The 26,055-nt window shown below is 43.3% G+C and overlaps 1 protein-coding gene across 1 annotated transcript; it reads right to left on the bottom strand.

Moving 5' to 3' along the window:
• Positions 1-1,257: 1,257 nt before the first annotated feature.
• Positions 1,258-25,454, bottom strand: LOC308409964 (uncharacterized protein). Its single transcript, XM_080902963.1, has 4 exons — positions 25,032-25,454; positions 21,360-23,038; positions 12,043-12,106; positions 1,258-3,617 (listed from the first exon to the last, which is right to left on the bottom strand). Exons 2-4 carry the CDS (start codon positions 23,027-23,029, stop codon positions 1,938-1,940), a joined length of 3,414 nt encoding a protein of 1,137 aa, XP_080759089.1. The 5' UTR covers positions 23,030-23,038; positions 25,032-25,454; the 3' UTR covers positions 1,258-1,937.
• Positions 25,455-26,055: the final 601 nt, after the last annotated feature.

A 26,055-nucleotide genomic window follows, 5' to 3' on the forward strand; every position in this document is an offset into this window, starting at 1 on the left:
GACTAACAACTAAAAACATGACACTTACCTTAACAGTATGGGCTACATCAAATATATTCAAGACCGACAACAACACTTCTCACTGCTGCTAATTTTAACAAAACTAAACAAAAAGTAGAAAAAGGCAATTCACCAAGTCTTGAAAAGTAAAACTGAAAAATAGAAACACAGAATAAAATAAAACATCCATCCAGATCTTTACCACCAACAACATAAAATCTATCTTGATTAAATGGCCAAATTCTCCAATAAATTAGCAATAATAAAGTAAGAAAAAATAAGACATTCAATTTATGGACGCTCAAATTAACAGAGCGACATTAAACGCACCTCATTGCCTGCCGTAGCGTTCTTCGCAGCTGCACTTCACCTCAAAGGTCGGTTAATACATCGGATTTAACTTAACCAAAGTCCAATTAAAGGAAAATAAATGTTTCTAACAAATACAATGAAGAAGATTAAAATAATTCACTGTCAGTTACTGTCGCTGTGAGTTTGACGAGGTCAGCTGCTTCATTTGGTTCTGCCTAAAGTTCTCTCAGTGATCCAGTGTTTATATGATAAGATACGTGTTTAATGCAGAAAGTTGGAATTACAAGTTGGTAAGAAGCTTTTTAACAAAGGTTTGATTTAAGCTTTAAGTTCAAAGGTGAAAGAAATTTCACCTTTGATGAAGGAAGATCAAGGCTAACAAGGACATAGGTCAAAGGTCAAAATAAGGTAAGGTGAGAAAATATAATAGATATATATAATCAATCAATAAGGTGAAAATATCAGATAAAAGGGTTTTTTTGGTTATAAGGAATAAAGAGGTCAAAGGTCAAAACAAGAGTACTGTTAAGTTAAAATTAAAGGGTCAAAGGTCAGATTAAACAGGTTACACAGAAAGGATCGGCAAAACTTAAACAAGGATAAAGAAATAATACATTAAACAAGGAAATAAATTAAAAGTCTGAGTTAATGAGAAATTAAACGTTTAAATCAGGTTAAGAGTTAAATTTTAAGCTTTTCTTAGTTAAACTAAATAAAATAATCAGAATAAACGATTGGAGGAAAAAAGCAAAGATGTTGTGATCAAATAGTTTGTACGGCAGAAAGAAAAACATGTTTCAGTAGATTGTATGTTGGAAACCACAGTAGACACAGTAGACTCAAATCATTGTTACTGAGGAATTCTGCCTTAAACAGTAAAGTGTTCTTTAACAGTGTGTGTGTGTCTGCAGCTGTTCTTTGTGTTGTTGCTGCATCGTTGCCTCAGGGGGAAAGTTGTGTGTGTGTTATGCAGACTAGCAGAGACTGCAGCTGTCAGCAGCCACACACACTTTCTATTCTTCAAATCAAATCACAGTGAAACATGTTCACTGACAGCTCAGCTTCAGCATCGTCTTCATGCTGTGACTGCAGCCGTTCAACTCTGTTTGTCTTTAACCCAAATCATCACAACATGCAAATATAATCATCAAAATGATGTGACTGGAAGGATGCAGCAGTCTGTGCTCCACCTTTCTCCTCCACACCTGCAGGTGGAGAACATGGATGCATGAATCTCTACAGAGTTCTTTGAATATTATCCGTCTCATCAGTTTTCAGTGAACAAAACTCCTCACAGAGCCAAAATAAGCAGTTTGTATCCAACATAACTCAGCTGGACTCTGATGCTCCGTATAACAGCCACACATGAGTCTGGATTCACTCAAAGCATTGAACAAACTTTATTGGAAATGAAGCTTTTGGACATTTGTTCTCTGATATTTGCTCTTCAGCTCGAGTCTCCATCAGTGGGAACATTTCCTGATTCAACTTTTCTTCTGTTCAAATCAAACTCCATGAGAATCAAAGTGTGAATCAGAGTCCTGATGATCAGATTCTATAGAAACATGGAGACTGTAGAGGATTTACACTCAATATGTTCATTTGTTCCCTTCAAGAAAAATCAATCATTCATCCAATAAAATCAGTCGTTGATCAGTTTGATTGACAGGACAGATGATCAGAGGTGCAGAGTTTTTACCTCCATCATTCAAACAGGGACTGAAGAATGGGTGGAGTTTGTGAGTGAAGGAGCAGCCAGTAAAGGAGTAGATCAGAGCTGCAGCACCTACATCATAAAAGGAGACCAGACCCTCCTCATAATCCACAAACACCCCCACCTTCTCAGGACCAGGATGAAGACAGAGGGGGACTGAAGGACCAGCACAAGCTTTGTACTCATTTCCTTTTCTCAGCCACACAGTCCAGAAACCATCCTGAGGTCTCAGTGTGATGTTTCCCTTCCTGTTGATCGACTCTGTGGCCACTCCTAAAGTCCAGTCAGTCTTTCCTTTAACCTGAACCTCAAAGTAAAATCTGCCTGAAGAGAAACTCTGCTCTCCTAAAACACAAACACACACAGAAAATCTCTCTGGGTTGTCTGGAAGATTATTCCTCACATCACCACAGTACACTTGTTTTCCATCATCAGACAGGATGAGTTTAGGATGAGCTGTATCAGGATCCAGAGTCACATCCACCTCATGCTGCTGCACCCTCTGCAGCTCAGCCTCTAACAGCTTCTTCTTCATGAGTTTCCTGATTGTCTCCTCCAGCTGAGCCACAGCTCTCCCCACAGTCCCCTCATATGATGGTGGATGAACTCTGACCTCTGTCCAGTCCTTGCTGGGTGGAGCAGCTTTCAGGGAGGAGAAGCTTTGGAGGAGGTGGAGGTGGTCTTCAGAGCGTGAGAGCTGCTCCACCTCAGAGCTTCTCTCCATCAGCTCAGAGATTTCCTGTTCCAGATCTTTGATGAGACCTTCAGCCTGTTTCTCTGTAGCTTCCTGTTTGTCTTCGATCTCCTTCATGAGCTCCTTCAGGCGTCTCTCAACAGACTCCATCAGAGCCGTGAGGACCTGAACACCTTCTGCTTTCTGTCTGTCTGCAGCATCTTTACTCATCTTCACCGACTCTGTGATCTCCTGAATCTTCAGTCGTCTCTTCTGGATCATCTGCTGAATCTCAGCCTCTGTCTTCTCCAGCTCTGCCTTCTTTCCTTCATATTCTTCTCTCAGAGGAACAAACTCGTGGTTCTTGTGGTCTAAAACAGAGCAGAGCATCCAGACACATGTCTGGTCGGTCTTACAGAACAGCTGCAGAAGGTTATCGTGCTTCGTGCACATCATGCCTTCCAGGTTCTCCACAGCATCAACCAGCTGATGTCTTTTCAGACCTTTCACTGTCAGATGAGGCTCCAGGTGAGTCTGACAGTAGGAGGTCTGACACACCAGGCAGGACTTCAGGGCCTTCAGTCTGGTTCCAGTGCAGACGTCACAGGGAACTTCTCCTGGTTTGGCAGCTTGTTGCTCTGAGCTGCTGCTGCTGGCTTTCTGCTGAGCTTCACGTCTGAACTGAGCAACCATCTCAGAGAACAAAGTGTTGATCTTCAGCTGAGGTCGAGTGTAGAAAGTCTCTTTACACATGGGACACTGACAGCTCTGACTCATGTCCCAGTGCTGACTGATGCAGGTTTTGCAGAAGTTGTGTCCACATGATGTAGAGACTGGATCAGTGAACACATCCAGACAGATGGAGCACAGAAACTGATCTTCAGATCGCAGATTGCTGGCAGCAGACATGTCTGCACTCTGAGGGAGAAAGAAGAGAAACATTTGATTCAAAATTCACTTTAAATTTCATTTTTACAAAGAGAAAAACAAGCATCTGTCATGGTCTGCGGTGGGTGGCTGGAATTTCCATAAGGCTCCTGAAGTAACCTGGGATCCACCCCTGGGCAGGGCCAACTCCAGCACACCTGGAGCCTATTGCAGGCAATCAAGCCAGACGGATTTAAACCACACGTTGATGTTCATTCACTGCCAGTTCGTCATCAACACATGTTGGTAACAGGCCATTATGCTTCAAGTTCTCGCTGTGATTTATCTTATTAACGAGACTTTGTTGTGCTGCAGTTGCTGGATTCACCTTGGCTCACGCTCCACCTCCGGACTCAGGATACCAAGCAATCATTCTGAAAATCTCTCTGTGCCTCACCTGCCTGCCCTCCTGCCATCACACTCCATCTGAAGCCCCGCATCTCAGGCCAGCCTTTCCACGCCACTCGGCCTCCCCTGGATTCTCATCACCCCCCTCTCAACACTCCATGTCCCCTACTGCAAGTAAGAATTGCTACTCTTACAACTGGCCACTCCAGAGCTGCCTCCACCACCTCCCTAACTCCACTGTCTTCTCTCTTCAGTGTGACTGTTCCCTGCTCAGCTCCACTCAGCATCTCAGGCCCCGTTCCCTCACCCTAGCCACGTTTCCCAGGCCACGCCACGTCAAGCTCCACGTCTTATTGTTGTTGTTTTTTTGTCCTTGCTATGTTTTTTCCACTTAAGCCTAATAAATAATTGTTACATCATCTGCTGTCTCTGCTCTGGGTTTCTGCACCTGAGTCCTGTTCAGTACAGGCCACTCGGCCCCGTGACAGCGTCAGTAGTCTGAGGAGCTTGGAGAGAAAAGCGTCTGGACTTCTTTAAGTTTCTTTTCATCACAGAAGCTTCTTCACCTCATCCTCAACACGGACCAAGGAATGAATACTGCACTTTTGGAAGAACTCCCTCCCCTGCAGCCTCTTATCGTCAAAGGGACGGAGGTGGAGAGGGCAAACAGCCACAGATTCCTGGGACTGCAGGTTACATCAGACCTGAGCTGGACTCTCAACACTACAGCAACTGTGAAAAAAGCCCAGCAAAGGCTTTATTTCATTAGGCTGCTCAGGAAAGCTGGCATGAACCACCACCCTCTCACCCAGGCCTGCAGAGGACTGATAGACAGCATCCTCACCGCAGGCATCACTGTCTGGTATGGAAACACTACACAGACACAGAGGAAGGCTCTGCAAAGAGTCAGAAAGTCTGCAGAGAGGATTATGGGAACAACACTTGCATCCATGGACCTGCACATACAAAGCTGCACATACAATCTCAGACACAACAGAGTGGACAGCAGCATCACACACAGAACACGATTCTTCAACAGCTTCTTCGACTGTTAGATACTGAGAGGTTGATGGCTCCGTGTCAGAGCACCGGCCTCAACGAAAAAGTTATCAGTCGTTCTTTTCCTCTTTTCTCATTACCCACAGCTTCATCCATCCATCCATTAGCCGATGTTGTTGCAGAAAGGCGCTTTCGCTTTGCGGGACATATTTTACGCCTACCCCCTCATCGCCCAGCTAAGATTGCCATGACATGGCGTCCACGCACTGGCAAGCGAAAGCAAGGCCGACCAAAGACCACATGGCGTCGAACATTTATGGACGATCTGAGAACTGTCGACATTGCCTGGGACGAAGCTGAAGCAGTCGCTGCTGACCGACATCGATGGAGATCACTAGCTGCCCGATGCGCCGCTCGGCGTAGGAGGAACTAAGTAACTAAGTAAGTAACATCCATCCTATCAGGCTGCTCACCTCCTGCACTTTCAAACGTCCACACGTAGGCCTGCAGGAATATCTGGACCACGGCCAATCAGAGAGGTCCTGCCCTCTCTCTGATTGGTTTAGCCAACGATATGGGCATAATGTGTTGTTGACCACACGGAGACTTTTCCTTTTGTTTTTGCTCGAATGGCTGGTCGTACCGGTGTGACCTATTTGTTTAGGCTATGTCCACACTAATGCGTTTTTGTTTGAAAAAGCAGTTTTCTCTCTGCTTTGGCCTCCCGTCCACACCGAGACGGCGTTTTCTCCAAGGAAAACATTTTGAAAACGAAACATTTGGAGACGGTGCGTTTGTGTCACAGTGTGAACAGAGACCAATTCAGGGTCTGCAGCCTTAACGATCCACAAGGGCCGCGTACTTAAAGACCGCTAAGGCCGGAAGTGCGAGGCTTGTGAAATGGGACGGTGTAGCCTCCGTTGCGCTGCCCAGGTTGCCTAGCAACCATGATACTAACAGCTGGAAACGTTTCATACAGCTTTGTTTGACAGAGATGAAGGAGAAAATCTTTTGTTCATTTGTTTGTTTGTTGCTACACGAGCTTTGATCATTCTCTATAAGATTAAGCTTTAAAACCAAGTTAGTACAAACGTCACTAACGATCTTACGTGCTGCACAATAATGTTTAATATTTAGTATTTACTGTCATATTCCCATATATCATCGTGATGTTGTTTATTATATCGCTCTTGTTTTCTTCTGCTTGTTTTCTTTTTTCTTTCTCAACAGGTGATCCAGGTGATCGATAGATGTATTTTTTTGTCTGCTTATTTTGTTGGTTTTTGTTTTTTGCCCTTTATCCTCGTCCCTCTTCTCCGCAGTTTTTCCCCCTCTTCCTTTCTCCCATTTCTTTTCCTCATTCAAGTCTGTCCCGTATCTAGCAAGTGAAAATAAAAAATAAATAAAATAAACAATAAAAGGTGAATCAAATGGACCATTACGGCAAGGCTGGGATGGTCAATTTGGTAAAGTAAAGCCGTTGGGCATCTTTCTTTGCCTTTAGACAATAATTCTGATGGCAAAAGAGCCAAACGGGACAGGCAAAAAACAAACAAACAAAAAAACCCAAAAAACGTCACTAATGTCACATAACTTTGCCGACATGTTGCCAACAGCAATATTTTAATGTTCTTCGTTATTAAACATTTGCACATAAATAAGTGACATCATATTCAGTACTTAAAGTTTACTCTTCGGGCACCCCTTATCGTTTTTTTTTCGGCAAAATTATCCACACCCATCGCCGCGCTATGCATTCTGGGATATGTTGGGCCACGAAGTCTACACCGCCACAGCCTTAAAATTCAGGGAAATGAAGGACGCTGTCACTACCCGATCTGTACCGGAAACCCGATCGGTACCCCGCATGCGCAAATCTTACGTCACTTCCTCTCTTTGCCAACATTGCGACATTCAATATATTTGAATGATACGGTTAGCGCCCAGTTAGCTCCTAGCATTTCTCAGCAGCTCTGCCTCCTTTTCGACTACCAGGACATTTAAACAATGAATAATCCGTATACGCAACAAATTTTTGCTTTTCTCCTCCACAGAGAGCGTCCCCCGATTGAGCAACAGCGCCGTAAAATAAGAAGAATGGCGCCTAATTACAGAGTTAATAATACAGACTTTATAATATGTCACGTGAAGATTCAGCAGCCAGATGAAGTGTTTACTGACAATTGACAGTGATAGCGCACATCATCATCACTATTCCAACAATCCTCTCCTCACAGACAAGCATAAACACACTCGATTATCACTAAATCAAATTTAACACACGTTTGTAATGACGCTAATTCAGTTTACAATAGGGTTCATTCGCTCAGTCAGCAGGTGGCGGTATCCTCGTACACTGGGGAGTACACTGCCATTAAAGGAACAGAAGAAGAAGAAAACCCCTGCACATGCGCGGTACGGATCGGGTAGAACCGATTTGTACGGTCAGACTTTACACATGCGCAGTAAGGATCGGGGAGTCCTGATCCGTAACTATCTTTTTATTTTTCGTTTTTGTCTACATTGTACTGAAATGCTTCATTATTGCAAACATTTTAAGATATACTTGTTATTCTTAACATCTTAACAGATACTCTGACCCAGAACTATCGTAAAACGCTACGACCGGAAGTAGAAACCTTTCGCACATGCAGGGTACCGATCGGGTTTCCGGTACGGATCGGGTAGTGACAGACGTACAGTGACAGACAGAGCAGCCTTAGAATTGGGACAGAATGTCATTTCAATTTTTTCTAAAGCTTCAGGCTTGTGTCTGAACCTAAAGAAGTGTGAACTTTTGCCACTTTATGATTGTTTGGAAAATAGCATGAGGACGATTCCAGTGAAAAATGAAGTTAAGTATCTAGGCATCTATTTAAACAAAGACATCAACACTAGAGAAGCAAAAAACCTAAAAGACAAAATTGATGGCATGTCCAAAACACTAAATCATTGGTTGACGAGAGATATTACAATTTATGGACGCAATCTATTATCCAAATCAGAGGGCGTCTCAAAGATGGTTTATCCAGCATACTCACTATACATTACCCCGAAAAGTATTAAAAAGATTAACTCTATAATCTATCAATTCATTTGGCGCAATAAAACACATTACATTAAAAAAATCACAACTTGTCAAAGAATACGCTAAAGGTGGTATTAAGTCAATTGATTTTCAATCAATGGTTGGAGTATTTAAAATAAACTGGATAAAAGCCTTCCTCTTGAAACCTGACTCCATATGGTTCCATATCCCAAAAAATATTTTCAAAAAGGTGGGAGGGTTGGATTTTCTCCTGAAATGTGATTTTGATATATTGAAGTTGCCTGTGAAACTGTCAGAATATCATAAGCAGGTCTTGTCTTATTGGAAGATGGTGTTTGCCCATAACTTTTCACCACATTGCTCCACCTTGTGGAATAACAGAACAATTACAATTAATAAGAAGTCATTGTTTATTAAAGAGTGGTTTGAAAAAAACATAATCTTTATAACAGACTTACTTGATGAAAGGGGTCAGTTTCTCTCAGTGGGTGTTTTTAATGCTAAGTTTAACATTCAGTGTTCCCTTAGAGAATATGACAAGGTTTGTAAGGCAATCCCCTTACCTCTGTTGAGTTTGATTCAAGGTTATTTGTATTACTCTAAGGGACAAATTAGTCTACCTTCTTTACATCTAAACCAGATTCCTTTGACGGATAAAAACTGTAATAATAAAACCACACCTCACCCCTGGCGTCGTTGCCCATCTCTCAATTTTAAATACACTTAGACATTGAGGGCTAGCAGGAGGGACTATGCACTTACCTGCTGCTCTCTGGCAGGTAGCTCCATGCCCTCCTGGGTTTTAATTGCACCTTAGAACACACATGCATCAACACTACAATGAGCGGGTGGAGGGAGGTTTGGAGTCTTCTCCCACCCCCATTCTCTGCGGCCTGCTGGAGCGGGAGGGCTAGGAGGAGGAGTTGGCCGTCCGGCTGCGGTCTGGAGTGTGGGGCCTCCCTGCTGCTACGGAGTCGGGGTGGTCTGCCTCTCCCCACCGCAGGGAAAAGGGTAACACCACCTGGGTCTGGGTGCAGTTCCCCCCTCCAGGGGCAAGGGTACCTAGACCCGGTTTGTAGAGTACGCTTGGGGAGTGTGATCGTGTGTACAGCGTCTCTTTATGTCTGTCTCCACGTTGGTTGAGTGTGGAGTGAGTGCATATGAGAGCATGAGGGGGGGAATGGATGTTTGTGTCTGTGTGTGCCTGTATGTCTGTGTCTATATGTCAGGTTGGGTATCAGACACCACCTCTCTGGGGACACCTCAGGCCCTCCAAGGTTTGGAGGCCTATCTCCACCTACCACCACTTCCCCTGCCGGTGGCGGACTCCCTCAGGTGTCGGTGCGTTGGTGGTTCTTTGTGTCCGGGGATGGGCGTCCAGGTACACACCGGCTCACTCCTTGGCGGCCGCTTATCGGGGCCTGGAACCTGGGGCTCGCTCGGGCCACTTCGGAGGTGGGGTGCCCCCGGCCTCTCGGCCTGGGGCTCGGTCACTCAGGCACAGCTGGCGGCCGGCGGAGCTCACGGGCGCGTCACTGCAACTCCCCCTGGCTTCTGCTCCGCGGCTGCTGAGTGAGCCCTCATCTGGGACTCTCCTCAGCTCTTGCTGGGACAGTGGCGCAGCTGCCCCTCTGTTGGTCTTCCATGGTCTCTTGTGTTCTGGGGGCCTCTGGATGTCTGGAGTTTTGATCTCCTCCATACCTGCTTCATACCCTGGAGGACAGGGCTGTGGCCCCCCCCACACTCCCTAGCAGATCGTTACATGGAGAAACCTTTGGAATACAAGCATGCTGATCCACACAGGTATGCACACGGGTGTTCACTGCTCGTAGACTTAAATTACACCTTTCTTGGCCGCTACTTCGAAGCACATCTGTCCTGCGTGCTGCACAACAACATTGAATATTTAGTATTTACTGCTGTTTACACTTAGCTAGATTAATGCGATGGTGTTGTGTTTAGTATGTTGCTTTGTTTTTTTTGTCTTCTATTCTTCTCTCAACAGGTGATCCAGGAGATTTTTATTTTTTTTCTCCCCCCCTTTCTCACTGTCCCTCTCCCCTTCTGTTTTTCCTTTCCTTCCTCTTTCTTTCTCCCTTTCCTATCCCTCACTGATGTCTGTCCCGTCTGTAACATCTGAAAATAAAATATAATAAATAATAAAAACAAAGATCGACCAAATGGACCAATACGGCAATGCCACGAAGATCCATTTGGCAAAGTAAATCCATTGGGTATCCTTGTTGGTCTTCAGACAACAATTCTGATGGCTAAAGAACCAAATGGGACAGGCAAAAAAAAAAAAAAAAAAGAATATGACAAGGTTTGTAAGGCAATCCCCTTACCTCTGTTGAGTTTGATTCAAGGTTATTTGTATTACTCTAAGGGACAAATTAGTCTACCTTCTTTACATCTAAACCAGATTCCTTTGACGGATAAAAACTGTAATAATAAAACCATGAACAAGATATTTAAAAACAAATTATTTCACGACTTTAACAGTAACACAAAACTAAAAGGGAGTAATGTTAAAATAACGAACAAATATACGCACTTTTTAAAATGGCCTATCCCCCCCAAAGTCAAAGAAATGCAATTTAAAATAATTAATGGATATTACCCAGCAGCTGAAATGCTTAAAAAAAGGTTTGGGTTTGAGGTAGAGCCATGTGGATTTTGTTCACAAAATGTGGAAAGTATTGATCATTTGTTTTTTTCCTGCTCAGTAACAACTGACTTTTGGCAAGATTTAGTAGACTGGTTGAGTATAAGAATAGATGGGACTGACTCTAACACAAGTTTTATATAATAATGGTGATCCATCTAAGGAACTGTCCATGCTACACAAGGTGGTGATAATTATGGGCAAATACCACATACACAAATGTAAATGGCAAAGTAAAAGACCTTCCCTAACTGTATTGAAAATTGAATTAAAATATTTTCTGTCATCTTTAGAATTACTGAGGGATTCATGTAAAGAGGCTGCTTTGATATGCGACAATGGGACTCAATCTCTATCCTTTTAATGATTGTGTTTTTGGTGTACTAAGTAAGCCACATGTATGTTAAAGTGTTCACAGAAAGGAAACTGTTATATGTCATAAAAATGGCCTTCATATATTTATGTATATATATATGTGTGTTTTGTTTTGGTTTTTTTTGTTCTTGCTTTTAGTTTTTTTTCCTATTTCGTTTGGTTTCTTATTCAACCTTTTCAAGATGTTGTTGCACTAATGTTGTCTCCCAACGAGAGATTGTAATATGTGCATAAATTTAATAAATTTAATTAAAGTATGAAAAAGTATGAAAAAAAAGTATGAAAAAAAAAAGAAAAAAAAAAGGAAAAGAATTGGGACAGCCTTTGTCGCGTCGCTGTGACGTAATCGGCCTTGAAATGCGGCCTTTAAGGCTGCAGACCCTGAATTGGGATACAGCCAGAGACTTTCTAAAATGATGATGCATGTTAGTCATGTGATGCAGGCATGTGACCAATTAAACAAAGATAGTGGAGAGCATTATACAGCTGCAGTTTTGACAGTCCTATTAAAGATGAATATCAGTCTGCACATGCTCCACAGAGCTTTTCTTCAAATTCTTTATTTCTCTCTCGCTTTTGCAACTTTGTACTTTTGTGTTACTCGCAGCAACAACTCCACCTCATTGTTAGTCCATTTTAAAACTCGGTGCTTTTCCTCCACCTTTTGCTGCGACGTTTCAAACAGCCGGAAAGTGAATAAGCGGCAGACCGAAATGAGACCGGTCGAATCGTCTTGCGTTTCACGCATGCGCAGGACTGGAACGTAAGCGTTTTCAGCCGTCTTAATGTGGACGCACAACTCTGTGAAAACGACTGAAAACACTAGTGTGGACGCGGAGCGCTGTTTTCAAATCTATCCGGGCGAGTGTGGACATAGCCTAAGTGGCACCATGGAGAAATGAGGTGGCGCTCTAGACCCTGATGAAGTGAACAGAGTGAAGATTTGTGTAGAAGCAGGAAGTGTGATCAGCTGCACTCACCACTGTTGCTGAGAGGAACCTGATGGACTCCAGTGAATCTTCTTTTAGAGCAGTGGTTCTTAACCTTGTTGGAGGTACCGAACCCCACCAGTTTCATATGCGCATTCACTGAACCCCTTTTTAGTGAAAAATAAAATATGATTTTTTTCAAATTCAAAACATAGATATGTTTTTTATTGGTGCACAAAATGAGCCGTGCATGTCACAGTGGAGGCTCTGCCGAACCCCTGAGACCGACTCACCGAACCCCTAGGGTTCGATCGAACCCAGGTTAAGAACCACTGTTTTAGAGACAAACAGGACTCGACTGCAGCTCTGCTGCTGCTCTCTCACACTGTCACTTCTGCAAAATGACGTTGAGCTTCTTGTTTTTCAGGTGTTGCTCCGCCTCTTCCTGCCTCTCCCTTTACAGGAATCAGACGGTCTGTACTCAGTGACTGTGTGCAGCGGGTGGGAGGAGTGAGGAGTGGTGTGTGGGTTCACACAGTAATGACGGCCTCAGGTGATCAGGAGAAACTCACCTGGATTTCCTTTTTCCACAGCAGACAAAGGCTGTGTCCCAATTTAGGGTCTGCACGCTTGAAGTACGCACACTACGCGTACTACGTACTAGAAGTGCAGAAGTGAGAGGCTTGTGAAATGGGACGGTATACGCTTCGTCGCGCTGTTCAGGTTGCCTAGCAACCATGATACTAACCGCGACACACGTTACATACAGCTTTGTGTGACCGAAATGAAGGAGAAAAATGTTTTGTTGGTCATTCATTTTTGTCATGACATCACTTTAGCTGAGTATCTGAGGCTGAGACCACAGGACAGTAAAACATGATTGTTGGGCTTCATTTCTGTGCTGAACAGTCATTTAAGATTAGTTAGTAAATAACAATTAGTTAATGTTGTTCATGAGACTAAAGTCATCTCACTGTGGCAATGTAAATATAATATGGCCAATATTATAGTATTGTCAGATTATTATGATATACACACACACATATACATATATCACTGACTTTCAGCTTGTTGTGTTTGTGGATATATGACTGACTTTAATTATTAAACATTCGCACATAAATAAGTGACGTCATATTCAGTACTTTTGACAGTTCACTCTTTGGCCACTCCGTCTTATTAGGGAAATTCCACATACATAAATGTAAATTTCAAAACTCAACCCCATCATTTAAGTTGTTTTTGATTGAAATTGAATATTACTTAAACTCTCTTAAATTAACTTCCAATAAAAAAGGTTTATCATTGATTGAAGTTCATCCAGAAATGTTTAACGAATGAGCTGTCACAACTTTCAAGTACAAAGTTGTTATGAAGTCTGTCACATTCCCCCTTTTTTCTTTTTTTCTCCTTTATTAATTCATCCTTCTTATTTCATTGCACTGTATATTGTTACTCTTATTTGCCTTGTATGTCTACTGTACAAACTGAACTGGAATGACTGACTGTTCGCTTTATGATTTCAATTAAGTTTTGAAAAAAAAAAAACCTCTTCGGCCGCTCCCTTCTGCCGTATTTTGCGGCAAAATTATCCACACCCACTGCCGCGCTATGAATTGTGGGATATATGGGACCATGAAGCGTGCACCGGACCACGCTTGATATTTGGGGAAATCGACGGCGCATTTGGAGTATGCATTTGAAGTACACTTCGAATTGGGACAGCCGTCGTCGCGTGGCGGTGACGTAACCGCACTTAAAATGCGTACTTCAAGCATGCAGACCCTGAACTGGGACAGAGCTTGAGAGCTTCAGGTGGACCCTGAAGGAGGTCTCAGACACAGGTGGTAAAAGTACACACAGTCTGTACTGAAGTAGAAGTACTACTGTTAAAAATACTCCAAGTACTAATTCAACTTCTTTACTCAAGTAAAAGTAAAAAGTACTGGCTGTGAAATGAGAGTAAAAAGAGCTGATTGAAGAACATTTCTAACACGTGTTTATACAAAGCTAACTGACTGTGTGACTAACTAACTGACTAACTGCTGTGGTTTGGAGTAGAGATTCCTGAATTTACCAGGTGCACCTAAAGGCAGCACAATTTAAACCGTAAATAATGATGTAGGTGCGCAAATCCTTTTAAAGCTTCACAGCGTCAAATGAGCCGGCTTACGTTTGTTGCACTTCTACACCAAGTTTTACGCTAACGTTTCTTCGTTGCTGATTTTTGTTCCACAAACCAAAAGAAAAAAGAATCAACCTTTAATATATTTTCATGTGTGTTTCAAGCACTATGACATATCACACACACACACATGCTGAGTGTGTCACTGATAAAGCTGTGACACAGCAGCTCACTCAGTCCAGTCCAGGTAACAGACTCACCTGTTAGCAGCAGCTCTGCCCTCACAGAGCTCAGCTGCTTATTTTAGTCAGCAGGAAACATTAATATTATGGACTACAGCCGTCTGTCAGGGCCGTTCAAGGACACAACGTCACACACAGGTTTAAACTGTTAGACTCATGAATACCCACAACGTTCGATGCACATTTCTCTTTAACAGGAGCAAACGGCCTGATCAGATAATATAAGAACTCATAAAAGCTCATTTATGTAAATCTCTGCTTGGACCAGTGAAATAGTCTCACACTGATTAAACACCATCACTACTTCAGTAATGACAGAGGGGCGTAGGCGTGCTCGTGGGACAGCTTCCTCCAGCTGTGGAAACCAGATGTGGAAGCAGACTCCCTGATGTTGCAGTCCAACACCAGTGTGAGCAGAGAGGACTCAGCTGCTGGGCGGAGCTTATCTTCCTGTCCTGTTCAAATCCAGCATGAAACTCTTCTTATGTTCCCTCTTCAGTCTGATCCTGTCTAACAAACATCACTGTTCACCTCCTCCTCCCTCTGTGACTCCTTCATGTCCACTTTACTCCTCAGTAAGTCTCCACAGCTCCAAGCCAGCTCTGCATTCAGAGTTAGTCCACGTTCTCACCTCCATCTTCAACCTTTCCTCAGCCAGAGTGCTGTGTCTGTGCTTCCACAGGCCCCGCTGGTTTACAAACTTGTTCCTGTTAACGGAAACAAGACGAACAGCTTTTACTTGCTAGCAAGGGAGGACCGCTCGGTGTGTCAGGAAAGCACTGAATCCACCCACAGACGACCTTTTACTGAAAACAGTTACAGTACACTATGTGTGTGTGTGTGTTTGGGGTGCGTTTGTGTGACCTCCTGCCCACAAAAGGATGATAAAGCAGGAAGCTTACTAAGCAGCAAACAGAGCCCTCACATAGATGTGCCTATAAGAAAACACTGCAGCCTCCCCACCAACAAACTGGCTGGAGAGGTGGTCAGAGACAAAGGAACGTCTTTGATCAGGCTGCTTGAACCAAGACTTACAAACTTAAGTAACACAATGACAACATTTAACAATTTGACTCCCACACAGATTTGTTGTCCTGTTTTTACACTGAAATGTAGACGAGTAACAGATGAACACAAACACCTCTCATTATCTTGTAGTATATTTCCTTGTTTTTTTATAAACAGTAAAATAGATGCACTCTGCCTGATCTGATCATGTGGGTAATAAACCTTTAAATAAGTGACTTATTTCTACAGCAATTCTTAGAACTGCTTCTATCAACAGTTTTCTCAATCTCCCTCCCACCTTTCGTGCTTCAGGTGAAGTCCCGCCTTCTTCCAGGAAGCAGCTCACCTGTGTGTCCGTGTTTAGTGTCCAGGGCCCTATTTCAGGAAGCCGGTTTAGAAAACTCAGAGTGAAAAACGATACTCAGGGTTGAGTAACCCCGAACTGTCCAACTCGGAATATTCGGTTTCAGAAAGGCTGATAACAAGTAGTTCAATCAACGCGGAGTTGCTTTAACCCCAAGTTAAACGCGCGCACGAGGATACATAAAGCCCTGATTAGTGGAGCACAGATTAAGCGAGTCATCATGGAGACGGAGGGAAAGAAGGCGCGGTCAATGTATTTCACAGCGCTTGAGGCCGAAATTCTGATGGCAGCATATGCTGATAACATGCAAATTCCGCGGAAAAAAGTAACACAGCCTCAGCTGCAAAAGAAAGGGAGCATGCATGGCAAAACATAGCCGACAGAGTCAATGCGTGAGTGTTAATGTAAACATTGATCGAGGGATTTCCACCCATTTAACACGTTATTTTATCATATGTTATTTTTTATTTTACACATTTTATTTTGTGACGTGATGTGAGCGCAGGTGCAACCCAACAGGCCCCAAACGTTCCTGGCAGCAAGTAAAAATGAAATATAAAAATATAGTCCAAACAGGTGAGGTGTAATTGTATTATGAGCCATAGTGCTTGGTCTGTTTGTCCGATGTAAATCAATTGCAGTTAGAGGCTACATTAATTTTCTTTCTGTAAGCACTTATTGAAATTATCTGAGCACATTACAAGTACATATTTGCTTACTCTGTATGCTCAAATGTGACCCGTTATGGCCACTAGAAAAAAAGCGGAGGGGGTCCTCCACCACCACCACTCACAGAGCCTGGCCACTTGGCTTCCACATTTGTGATAATGTTGGCAGCATCACATATGATCTTCACAGTGCAGAGAACACAAATTAGCATCCATTACTATAATGAAATAATTTGTTAGTTTGAAATGCTACAGGGAACTATGTACCTGTACATTAATGCTGTGGAAAGACTTCCTGTTCACATAGTCTCCTTCATTTACTGAAGGAGCAATGATTGGAATGTGAGTGCCATCTGTACAGCCAATCACGCCTGGGAACCGTGAGAATAAATGTAAAATTTAAGTAGTAGTTCAAGTATCACCACATCATGAATTAAGTTTTGTTCATCCTGATACCTGCAATTTTGTGGAATTTTGTGGAATGTCCGCGATGTGTCACATGAGCAATATTAGGCCTGAGGATGTTATTCAAATAAATTATAGATTGTGCTGAAAAACGGTGACGTTCACACAGGAAATCATCAGGAAATGATAAAATGTCCAAACGCGCTCTAATCACTCTCTCCCGGCGGAGAGCTCTGCGGAGAATTTGGGCTTCAACATCTACTGGCTCTTCAAGGAAGGGGCACGCCATGTCTGACACTTCCTACAGTCAGGTTTCCGACAAAGAGGCGGAGAACGTCAGGGTTAGTTGAAGTAAACCTGCTAGGGGGCAGGTTAGCTTCACGGAGTGTGTCGTCATAGTAACTCACTCAGAATTAATCTAAACTCGCTTTGTGAAACCGAAAACCCAGAGTTTTCGTTCACTCAGGGTATGCTTACTCAGAGTTTGCACTAAACCGGCTTCCTGAAATAGGGCCCTGGACCATGGTGCACTTCATCTACTCACCTGCACAAACAGTCAGTGCAGACAGCAGCAGCACACACACACCTGCAACAGGAGGTCAGAGGTCACTGAAAGTCAGAGGTCAATGAAGGTCATAGGATATTAAAGGTGAGAGGTCACTGAAAGAGAGTGGACATTATGACCAGAAGGCAGTAATAGGCCTGGGAGAGCATCTTCTATGTTACCATGTTCACCCTTCTCCCTGCTATGATGGCACTTGTTTAGCCATTTGTCACATAGACTCTGGATGTTATATTTCAAAGCTGCACACTGGTTATCTGTGTAGGTCACAGTGAGGTGTTGTGAGAAAGTTGGTGACACCCAGTTGGTGGGGAGGTCCTGGTGGTGAAGTCTTCTGTTCTCCTGTGTCAAGGGTGTAGACAACAGCTGTTGAAACACCTTCTCTTTTAACGTCTATTCAACTAATTGCTGTGCTATTCATCTTTAGTACCTGCCCCCCCCCCCCCCTCTCTCGTGCTCATAAGAATAGAAATGAATAAAAAGTTGTTGATTACTTCTACTCATGTGACAAAGTGCAGGAAGACCACGCCCGGGTGCATATTTTTGGTAATAGCCCGTCACCAGTAGTAACCATCTATTACCTATGACGAGCCACCTGGGAAGGCGAGACAAACTTTGGAGCAGACACAAGACACTTTGTCGAGAGACACTTCTGCATCGATGACGGGCTGATTTCAGTTCCCACAGAGTCTGCAGCCATCGATCGGCTTAAGCACACATGTTGTATGAAAGGCTCTGGGATTTTATGTCTATGTTCTGCAATATTGTGTGGGGTGGAGTCGTAGGAAATGACGTAGGCAGAAGTTGGGGGTATCGCGATGCTACTCGAGAAGGGGAGATTTTTTCAGTGTTAGTTCTGTTACCTCGTAAGCTGTTCCTGGTTGCCATCCTTCACGGTGATGCTCCGAGTGTTAAGTTCATGACTGGAAGTAAGTTTCCTTAAATATGTTTATTTTCCGATTCTGATGTTGGCCGCGGCTTTAGTTACATTCTACCGCATTGTAGCACCGCTTTTTTTTCATCTCGTAACTCGAAGCATGTGCCGCCGGCCGCCGCCATTATGTAGTAATTTTATTCGGCCACACGTTGGTGCCAAAGTCCTTTGTTTACAGTTAGAGTGGATGTTTCGGCTATGTATGACATTCTCACTGTGTTTAATTGTGTCCTTTCTGTGTTTGGAGCAAGAGATGTAAGATTGGCATAGTTCAAATTATATATGTTCTGTTATGTGTATATTCAGATGGATGTGTTGGTTTATTTCATTTAATCCGTTATGTTTATCTTAGTGAAGCTGTTGCTGTATATATTTATATACTGATGGCAACTTGTTTGTTACTACAGACTGCTGGCAACACTGAGCATCTAGGTGGCAATAAAACAGCTGGTGGTGACAATCCAGCAAAGTGGAAGCCTGTTGTCCTCCTTCCTGTATCCTGACCGATACACCGTCTTGTTAGCTGCTGAACCTTAAAGAACTAGCCCTCACCAAGTGCTCCTCAACACATGTGCAGCCGAGTCCAACCTCAAACTCCACAAAATTTCCTCAAATAGTTTCTTAGTCATGCAAGCCTACACCCGGTGTGGAGTTCTCTCCGTATGTAATAGTATCTTCAACCTCTTGTATAGTCCGAGTGGAAAACAGTTAAAGAAAAAAAAAAAACATAAACATGTTTAATCAATACCTTTCATAACTTGAAATGCAAATAGAAATTATACATTTTTAAAAATGATGCAAACAACAAAGTAAAATGTTGCTATTTACTTTGGTGGCATCTGTCATTTTTTACAGTGTTGTATGTTGGTACCTCAGGTCCCACATCTCCAGATTCACTAACAGCTTCTTCCACCTGGGCCATTCGGACATTTAACAAACACCATGTCCCCTCTGTTCTAACTCTGCTGTGATCCCAACAACCTACATGTAAAGGTCGCCCAAACTAATAAAATTGTCAGGAATTATAATGGAGAGAGAAAACAGGCGGCTCCCACACTTTATCTGAACATCAGTTTTGAGTGGCTATACAGTATATCTGCAGAGATACGGGCAGTACAGGTGCAGCAGTTAGGTATTAAGAAATAAAAAAGAAAAGAAAAACATAAAATGAATTCATATTCAATTCCCACATTTACTAAAAGCAAACAATGTAATGATATTAAAGTAACTCCCTGATGGATGACATGAGCAATGAATAGCTTCACTGATTTTATTAGGTTCTATTTGAGTCTCAATCTGCTGCTGTTTGAAGCTCATCACCAGAAAAACAACAAAACATACAAACTCTGAGGGAAATGACCAAAACAGTCTCCAGTCTTTTGTTAGACTCTGTGTTTATAGTGGAAAACTTGCTCTTATTAAAGGAAGTGAAGGCTACATAATAGGCAGATAAGACAAACGTGTGGTGAGTGCAACTAGCAGCTGTGGTTTCCTGAATGAACGTCGATGTTCGAAGAAACGAGGTTACTACACCGGGGGACCCCATCCTTGGGGTGGACCCATTTTTGTTTTAGCGTGTTTTGGGGTTTAAAAGCCACAGAGACACGGTGCTTAGGAAAAATGCATTTCAGCTGTGCTGATGCTCCTGACACGTATAAGACTGGGGAAACCTGCATTCAGCTGGACCTGAAAAACACTATGTCCAGATAAACACAATCAACTTTTGGAGAAAAGTAAAAGATTCTTCATCAGACTAACAACTAAAAACATGACACTTACCTTAACAGTATGGGCTACATCAAATATATTCAAGACCGACAACAACACTTCTCACTAATTCTCCAATAAATTAGCGATAATAAAATAAGAAAAAATAAGACATTCAATTTATGGACGCTCAAATTAACAGAGCGACATTAAACGCACCTCATTGCCTGCCGTAGCGTTCTTCGCAGCTGCACTTCACCTCAAAGGTCGGTTAATACATCGGATTTAACTTAACCAAAGTGCAATTAAAGGAAAATAAATGTTTCTAACAAATACAATGAAGAAGATTAAAATAATTCACTGTCAGTTACTGTCGCTGTGAGTTTGACGAGGTCAGCTGCTTCATTTGGTTCTGCCTAAAGTTCTCTCAGTGATCCAGTGTTTATATGATAAGATACGTGTTTAATGCAGAAAGTTGGAATTACAAGTTGGTAAGAAGCTTTTTAACAAAGGTTTGATTTAAGCTTTAAGTTCAAAGGTGAAAGAAATTTCACGTTTGATGAAGGAAGATCAAGGCTAACAAGGACATAGGTCAAAGGTCAAAATAAGGTAAGGTGAGAAAATATAATAGATATATATAATCAATCAATAAGGTGAAAATATCAGATAAAAGGGGTTTTTTTGGTTATAAGGAATATGCAGACTAGCAGAGACTGCAGCTGTCAGCAGCCACACACACTTTCTATTCTTCAAATCAAATCACAGTGAAACATGTTCACTGACAGCTCAGCTTCAGCATCGTCTTCATGCTGTGACTGCAGCCGTTCAACTGTTTGTCTTTAACCCAAATCATCACAACATGCAAATATAATCATCAAAATGATGTGACTGGAAGGATGCAGCAGTCTGTGCTCCACCTTTCTCCTCCACACCTGCAGGTGGAGAACATGGATGCATGAATCTCTACAGAGTTCTTTGAATATTATCCGTCTCATCAGTTTTCAGTGAACAAAACTCCTCACAGAGCCAAAATAAGCAGTTTGTATCCAACATAACTCAGCTGGACTCTGATGCTCCGTATAACAGCCACACATGAGTCTGGATTCACTCAAAGCATTGAACAAACTTTATTGGAAATGAAGCTTTTGGACATTTGTTCTCTGATATTTGCTCTTCAGCTCGAGTCTCCATCAGTGGGAACATTTCCTGATTCAACTTTTCTTCTGTTCAAATCAAACTCCATGAGAATCAAAGTGTGAATCAGAGTCCTGATGATCAGATTCTATAGAAACATGGAGACTGTAGAGGATTTACACTCAATATGTTCATTTATTCCCTTCAAGAAAAATCAATCATTCATCCAATAAAATCAGTCGTTGATCAGTTTGATTGACAGGACAGATGATCAGAGGTGCAGAGTTTTTACCTCCATCATTCAAACAGGGTTCGAAGTATGGGTGGAGTTTGTGAGTGAAGGAGCAGCCAGTAAAGGAGTAGATCAGAGCTGCAGCACCTACATCATAAAAGGAGACCAGACCCTCCTCATAATCCACAAACACCCCCACCTTCTCAGGACCAGGATGAAGACAGAGGGGGACTGGAGAGGAAGCACAAGCACTGTACTCATTTCCATTTCTCAGCCACACAGTCCAGAAACCATCCTGAGGACTCAGTGTGATTTTTCCCTTCCTGTTGATCGACTCTGTGGCCACTCCTAAATCCCACTCAGTCTTTCCTTTAACCTGAACCTCAAAGTAAAATCTGCCTGAAGAGAAACTCTGCTCTCCTAAAACCATAACACAGTAAGAAAATCTCTCTGGGTTGTCTGGAAGTTTCTTCTCCACATCACTATGATAAACTTGTTTTCCATCATCAGATAGGATGAGATTAGGATGAGCTGTATCAGGATCCAGAGTCACATCCACCTCATGCTGCTGCACCCTCTTCAGCTCAGCCTCAAACAGCTTCTTCTTCATGGGTTTCCTGATTGTCTCCTCCAGCTGAGCCACAGCTCTCCCCACAGTCCCCTCATATGATGGTGGATGAACTCTGACCTCTGTCCAGTCCTTGCTGGGTGGAGCAGCTTTCAGGGAGGAGAAGCTTTGGAGGAGGTGGAGGTGGTCTTCAGAGCGTGAGAGCTGCTCCACCTCAGAGCTTCTCTCCATCAGCTCAGAGATTTCCTGTTCCAGATCTTTGATGAGACCTTCAGCCTGTTTCTCTGTAGCTTCCTGTTTGTCTTCGATCTCCTTCATGAGCTCCTTCAGGCGTCTCTCAACAGACTCCATCAGAGCCGTGAGGACCTGAACACCTTCTGCTTTCTGTCTGTCTGCAGCATCTTTACTCATCTTCACCGACTCTGTGATCTCCTGAATCTTCAGTCGTCTCTTCTGGATCATCTGCTGAATCTCAGCCTCTGTCTTCTCCAGCTCTGCCTTCTTTCCTTCATATTCTTCTCTCAGAGGAACAAACTCGTGGTTCTTGTGGTCTAAAACAGAGCAGAGCATGCAGACACATGTCTGGTCGGTCTTACAGAACAGCTGCAGAAGGTTATCGTGCTTCGTGCACATCCTGCCTTCCAGGTTCTCCACAGCATCAATCAGCTGATGTCTTTTCAGACCTTTCACTGTCAGATGAGGCTCCAGGTGAGTCTGACAGTAGGAGGTCTGACACACCAGGCAGGACTTCAGGGCCTTCAGTCTGGTTCCAGTGCAGACGTCACAGGGAACTTCTCCTGGTTTGGCAGCTTGTTGCTCTGAGCTGCTGCTGCTGGCTTTCTGCTGAGCTTCACGTCTGAACTGAGCAACCATCTCAGAGATGAAGGTGTTGATCCTCAGCTGAGGTCGAGTGTAGAAAGTCTCTTTACACATGGGACACTGACAGCTGACATTCATGTCCCAGTGCTGACTGATGCAGGTTTTGCAGAAGTTGTGTCCACATGATGTAGTGACTGGATCAGTGAACACATCCAGACAGATGGAGCACAGAAACTGATCTTCAGATCGCAGATTGCTGGCAGCAGACATGTCTGCACTCTGAGGGAGAAAGAAGAGAAACATTTGATTCAAAATTCACTTTAAATTTCATTTTACAAAGAGAGAAACAAGCGTCAGTAGTCTGAGGAGCTTGGAGAGAAAAGCGTCTGGACTTCTTTAAAATAACACAGCACTACTTAACCTCATTTTGAATGTATCATCGGTTCACTGACCATCGGGCAATACACTCACAACAGACTTGTGAAACAGATCTGTGGAACAAATGTGCAACACTGTGAGTGCGATAAGAGGTAGAGAACTACACACTCTCTGTACATTTTCTTCTTTTTCTTTGTATATAGAAAATAGTACGACTACCCTACTCCGGACTTCATTTCTATCCTTCTGCTTTTTCTGTCTTTATATTGTTCAAGTGTGATTTGACTTGGAAAGCTCTGCACAAGTATTCCACTGTGCATGGACTGTTGGTCCTGTGTGCAAATGTCAAAATAAAAATCTTGAACCTTCAGTTGTCAGAGTAACTGGTGGAGACCCAGCAACACACTCAGACACAAACTGGTTCATCCGAAACACAAACTGAACAACGTCGTGTCTGCTGTACAGTGCAGCGTCCAGATGAACAGGATCAACAGGATGAACATCTTTTTAACAGTCGTTACAAAGATGTGAAGTTGTTTGGCTGACACAGACAAACAGTATCCCACATTCTTGATTTTTAGCTCACAAACACGTCTTATAAGGACTTATTGATCCTGAAATGTTGGAGGTTTTAGCTCTTTAAACAGTAAAGTTACAGGAGGATACAGATAATTATCAGGAAAATGTCCTCGGTTTGTTAAAACGATCCCGTCCGATAACACACGAGAACAATAAATGTATAATTTTCTGTTGTAACCCACAAACTGAACGGTCACACTCATCTTTCATGTTGTCACTAAAACATCACTCCTTCCACGTCTAGTTGGTCGTGATGGAGGCGGAGTGCGTTGGGTCCGCTTTCCCTGCCCAGCCGATGTTCCTGACGCAGGGAAACAGATCCTGTTGGGGATCCCTACCTTGGCACAACACCTGCCATGGTCTTTGCACACTCACCACAGTAAATGCATCATGTTGTCAGCTTTACAGTATCATAGTCAGAGAAACTGGTCAGGCCGCTCTCTTCCAAATGTCTACACTTCACCCTTTTACTGTCAGTGGGCTCAGAGTCCATCTAATGTGGCTCATTATCTGATGCCGTCTGCAGACCAGTGTTAGACACTGAGAGGTTGATGGCTCCGTGTCAGAGCACCGGCCTTAACGAAAAAGTTATCAATCGTTCTTTTCATCTTTTCTCATTACCCACAGCTACATCCACTCCTATCACGCTGCTCACCTCTGCTGCGACGATTCAAACAGCCCGAAAGTAAATAATTTGGAGACGGTGCGTTTGTGTCACAGTGAACAGTGAAAACAGAGACTTTCTAAAACAATGATGCATGTTAGTCATGTGATGCAGGCATGTGACCAATTAAACAAAGATAGTGGAGAGCATTATACAGCAGCAGTTTTGACAGTCCTATTAAAGATGAATATCAGTCTGCACATGCTCCACAGAGCTTTTCTTCAAATTCTTTATTTCTCTCTCGCTTTTGCAACTTTGTACTTTTGTGTTACTCGCAGCAACAACTCCACCTCATTGTTAGTCCATTTTAAAACTCGGTGCTTTTCCTCCACCTTTTGCCGCGACGTTTCAAACAGCTGGAAAGTGAATAAGCGGCAGACAGAAATGAGACCGGTCGAATCGTCTTGCGTTTCACGCATGCGCAGGACTGGAACGTAAGAGTTTTCAGCCGTCTTAATGTGGACGCACAACTCTGTGAAAACGACTGAAAACACTAGTGTGGACGCGGAGCGCTGTTTTCAAATCTATCCGGGCGAGTGTGGACGTAGCCTAAGTGGCACCATGGAGAAATGAGGTGGCGCTCTAGACCCTGATGAAGTGAACAGAGTGAAGATTTGTGTAGAAGCAGGAAGTGTGATCAGCTGCACTCACCACTGTTGCTGAGAGGAACCTGATGGACTCCAGTGAATCTTCTTTTAGAGACAAACAGGACTCGACTGCAGCTCTGCTGCTGCTCTCTCACACTTTCACTTCTGCAAAATGACGTTGAGCTTCTTGTTTTTCAGCTGTTGCTCCGCCTCTTCCTGCCTCTCCCTTTACAGGAATCAGCCGGTCTGTACTCAGTGACTGTGTGCAGCGGGTGGGAGGAGTGAGGAGTGGTGTGTGGGTTCACACAGTAATGACGGCCTCAGGTGATCAGGAGAAACTCACCTGGATTTCCTTTTTCCACAGCAGACTGAGAGCTTCAGGTGGACCCTGAAGGAGGTCTCAGACACAGGTGGTAAAAGTACACACAGTGTGTACTGAAGTAGAAGTACTACTGTTAAAAATACTCCAAGTACTGTTTCAACTTCTTTACTCAAGTAAAAGTAAAAAGTACTGGCTGTGAAATGAGAGTAAAAAGAGCTGATTGAAGAACATTTCTAACACTTGTTCCATTGGCAGATTTTTTCACTTATTTCAAGCTAAAATATTTATTAGAATTCAAATTTAGACAGAAACAAAGTGAATAATATTATTTTATTATCATGTTGATGCAGCACATGGTTCAGTTAGCTTTGTATAAACAAGTTAAAACTCTCTATTTTTTCTCTGGTTTCAAGATTCACTGTCTTAAAAAAAGTTCATATCCGGTGGCGGACGCCCTCAGACATCGGTGCGTTGGTGGTTCTTTGTGTCCGGGGATGGGCGTCCAGGTACACACCGGCTCACTCCTTGGTGGCTGCTTATCGGGGCCTGGAGCCTGGGGCTCGCTCGGGCCACTTCGGAGGTGGGGTGCAATCGACCTCTGGGCCTGGGGCTCGGTCACTCAGGCACAGCTGGCTGCCGGCGGAGCTCACGGGCGCGTCACTGCACCCCCCCCTGGCTTCTGCTCCGCGGCTGCTGAGTGAGCCCTCATCTAGGACTCTCCTCAGCTCTTTCTGGGACAGTGGCGCGGCTGCCCCTCTGTTAGTCT

This window comes from Rhamphochromis sp. 'chilingali' (assembly GCF_963969265.1).
Source record: "Rhamphochromis sp. 'chilingali' genome assembly, chromosome: 1".
Taxonomy (NCBI): Eukaryota; Metazoa; Chordata; class Actinopteri; order Cichliformes; family Cichlidae; genus Rhamphochromis; species Rhamphochromis sp. 'chilingali'.

Excerpts from the sequence above, each read along its gene's own strand:
- LOC308409964 (XM_080902963.1), bottom strand. The coding sequence starts at position 23,029 with ATGTCTGCTGCCAGCAATCTGCGATCTGAAGATCAGTTTCTGTGCTCC. Across the intron at positions 12,107-21,359 it reads CTGATTTTATTGGATGAATG|GTTAAGAACCACTGCTCTAA; the intron begins ATTGATTTTTCT and ends ACCTCCAACAAG. Across the intron at positions 3,618-12,042 it reads GGTTCCTCTCAGCAACAGTG|AGTGCAGACATGTCTGCTGC; the intron begins GTGAGTGCAGCT and ends TTTCTCCCTCAG.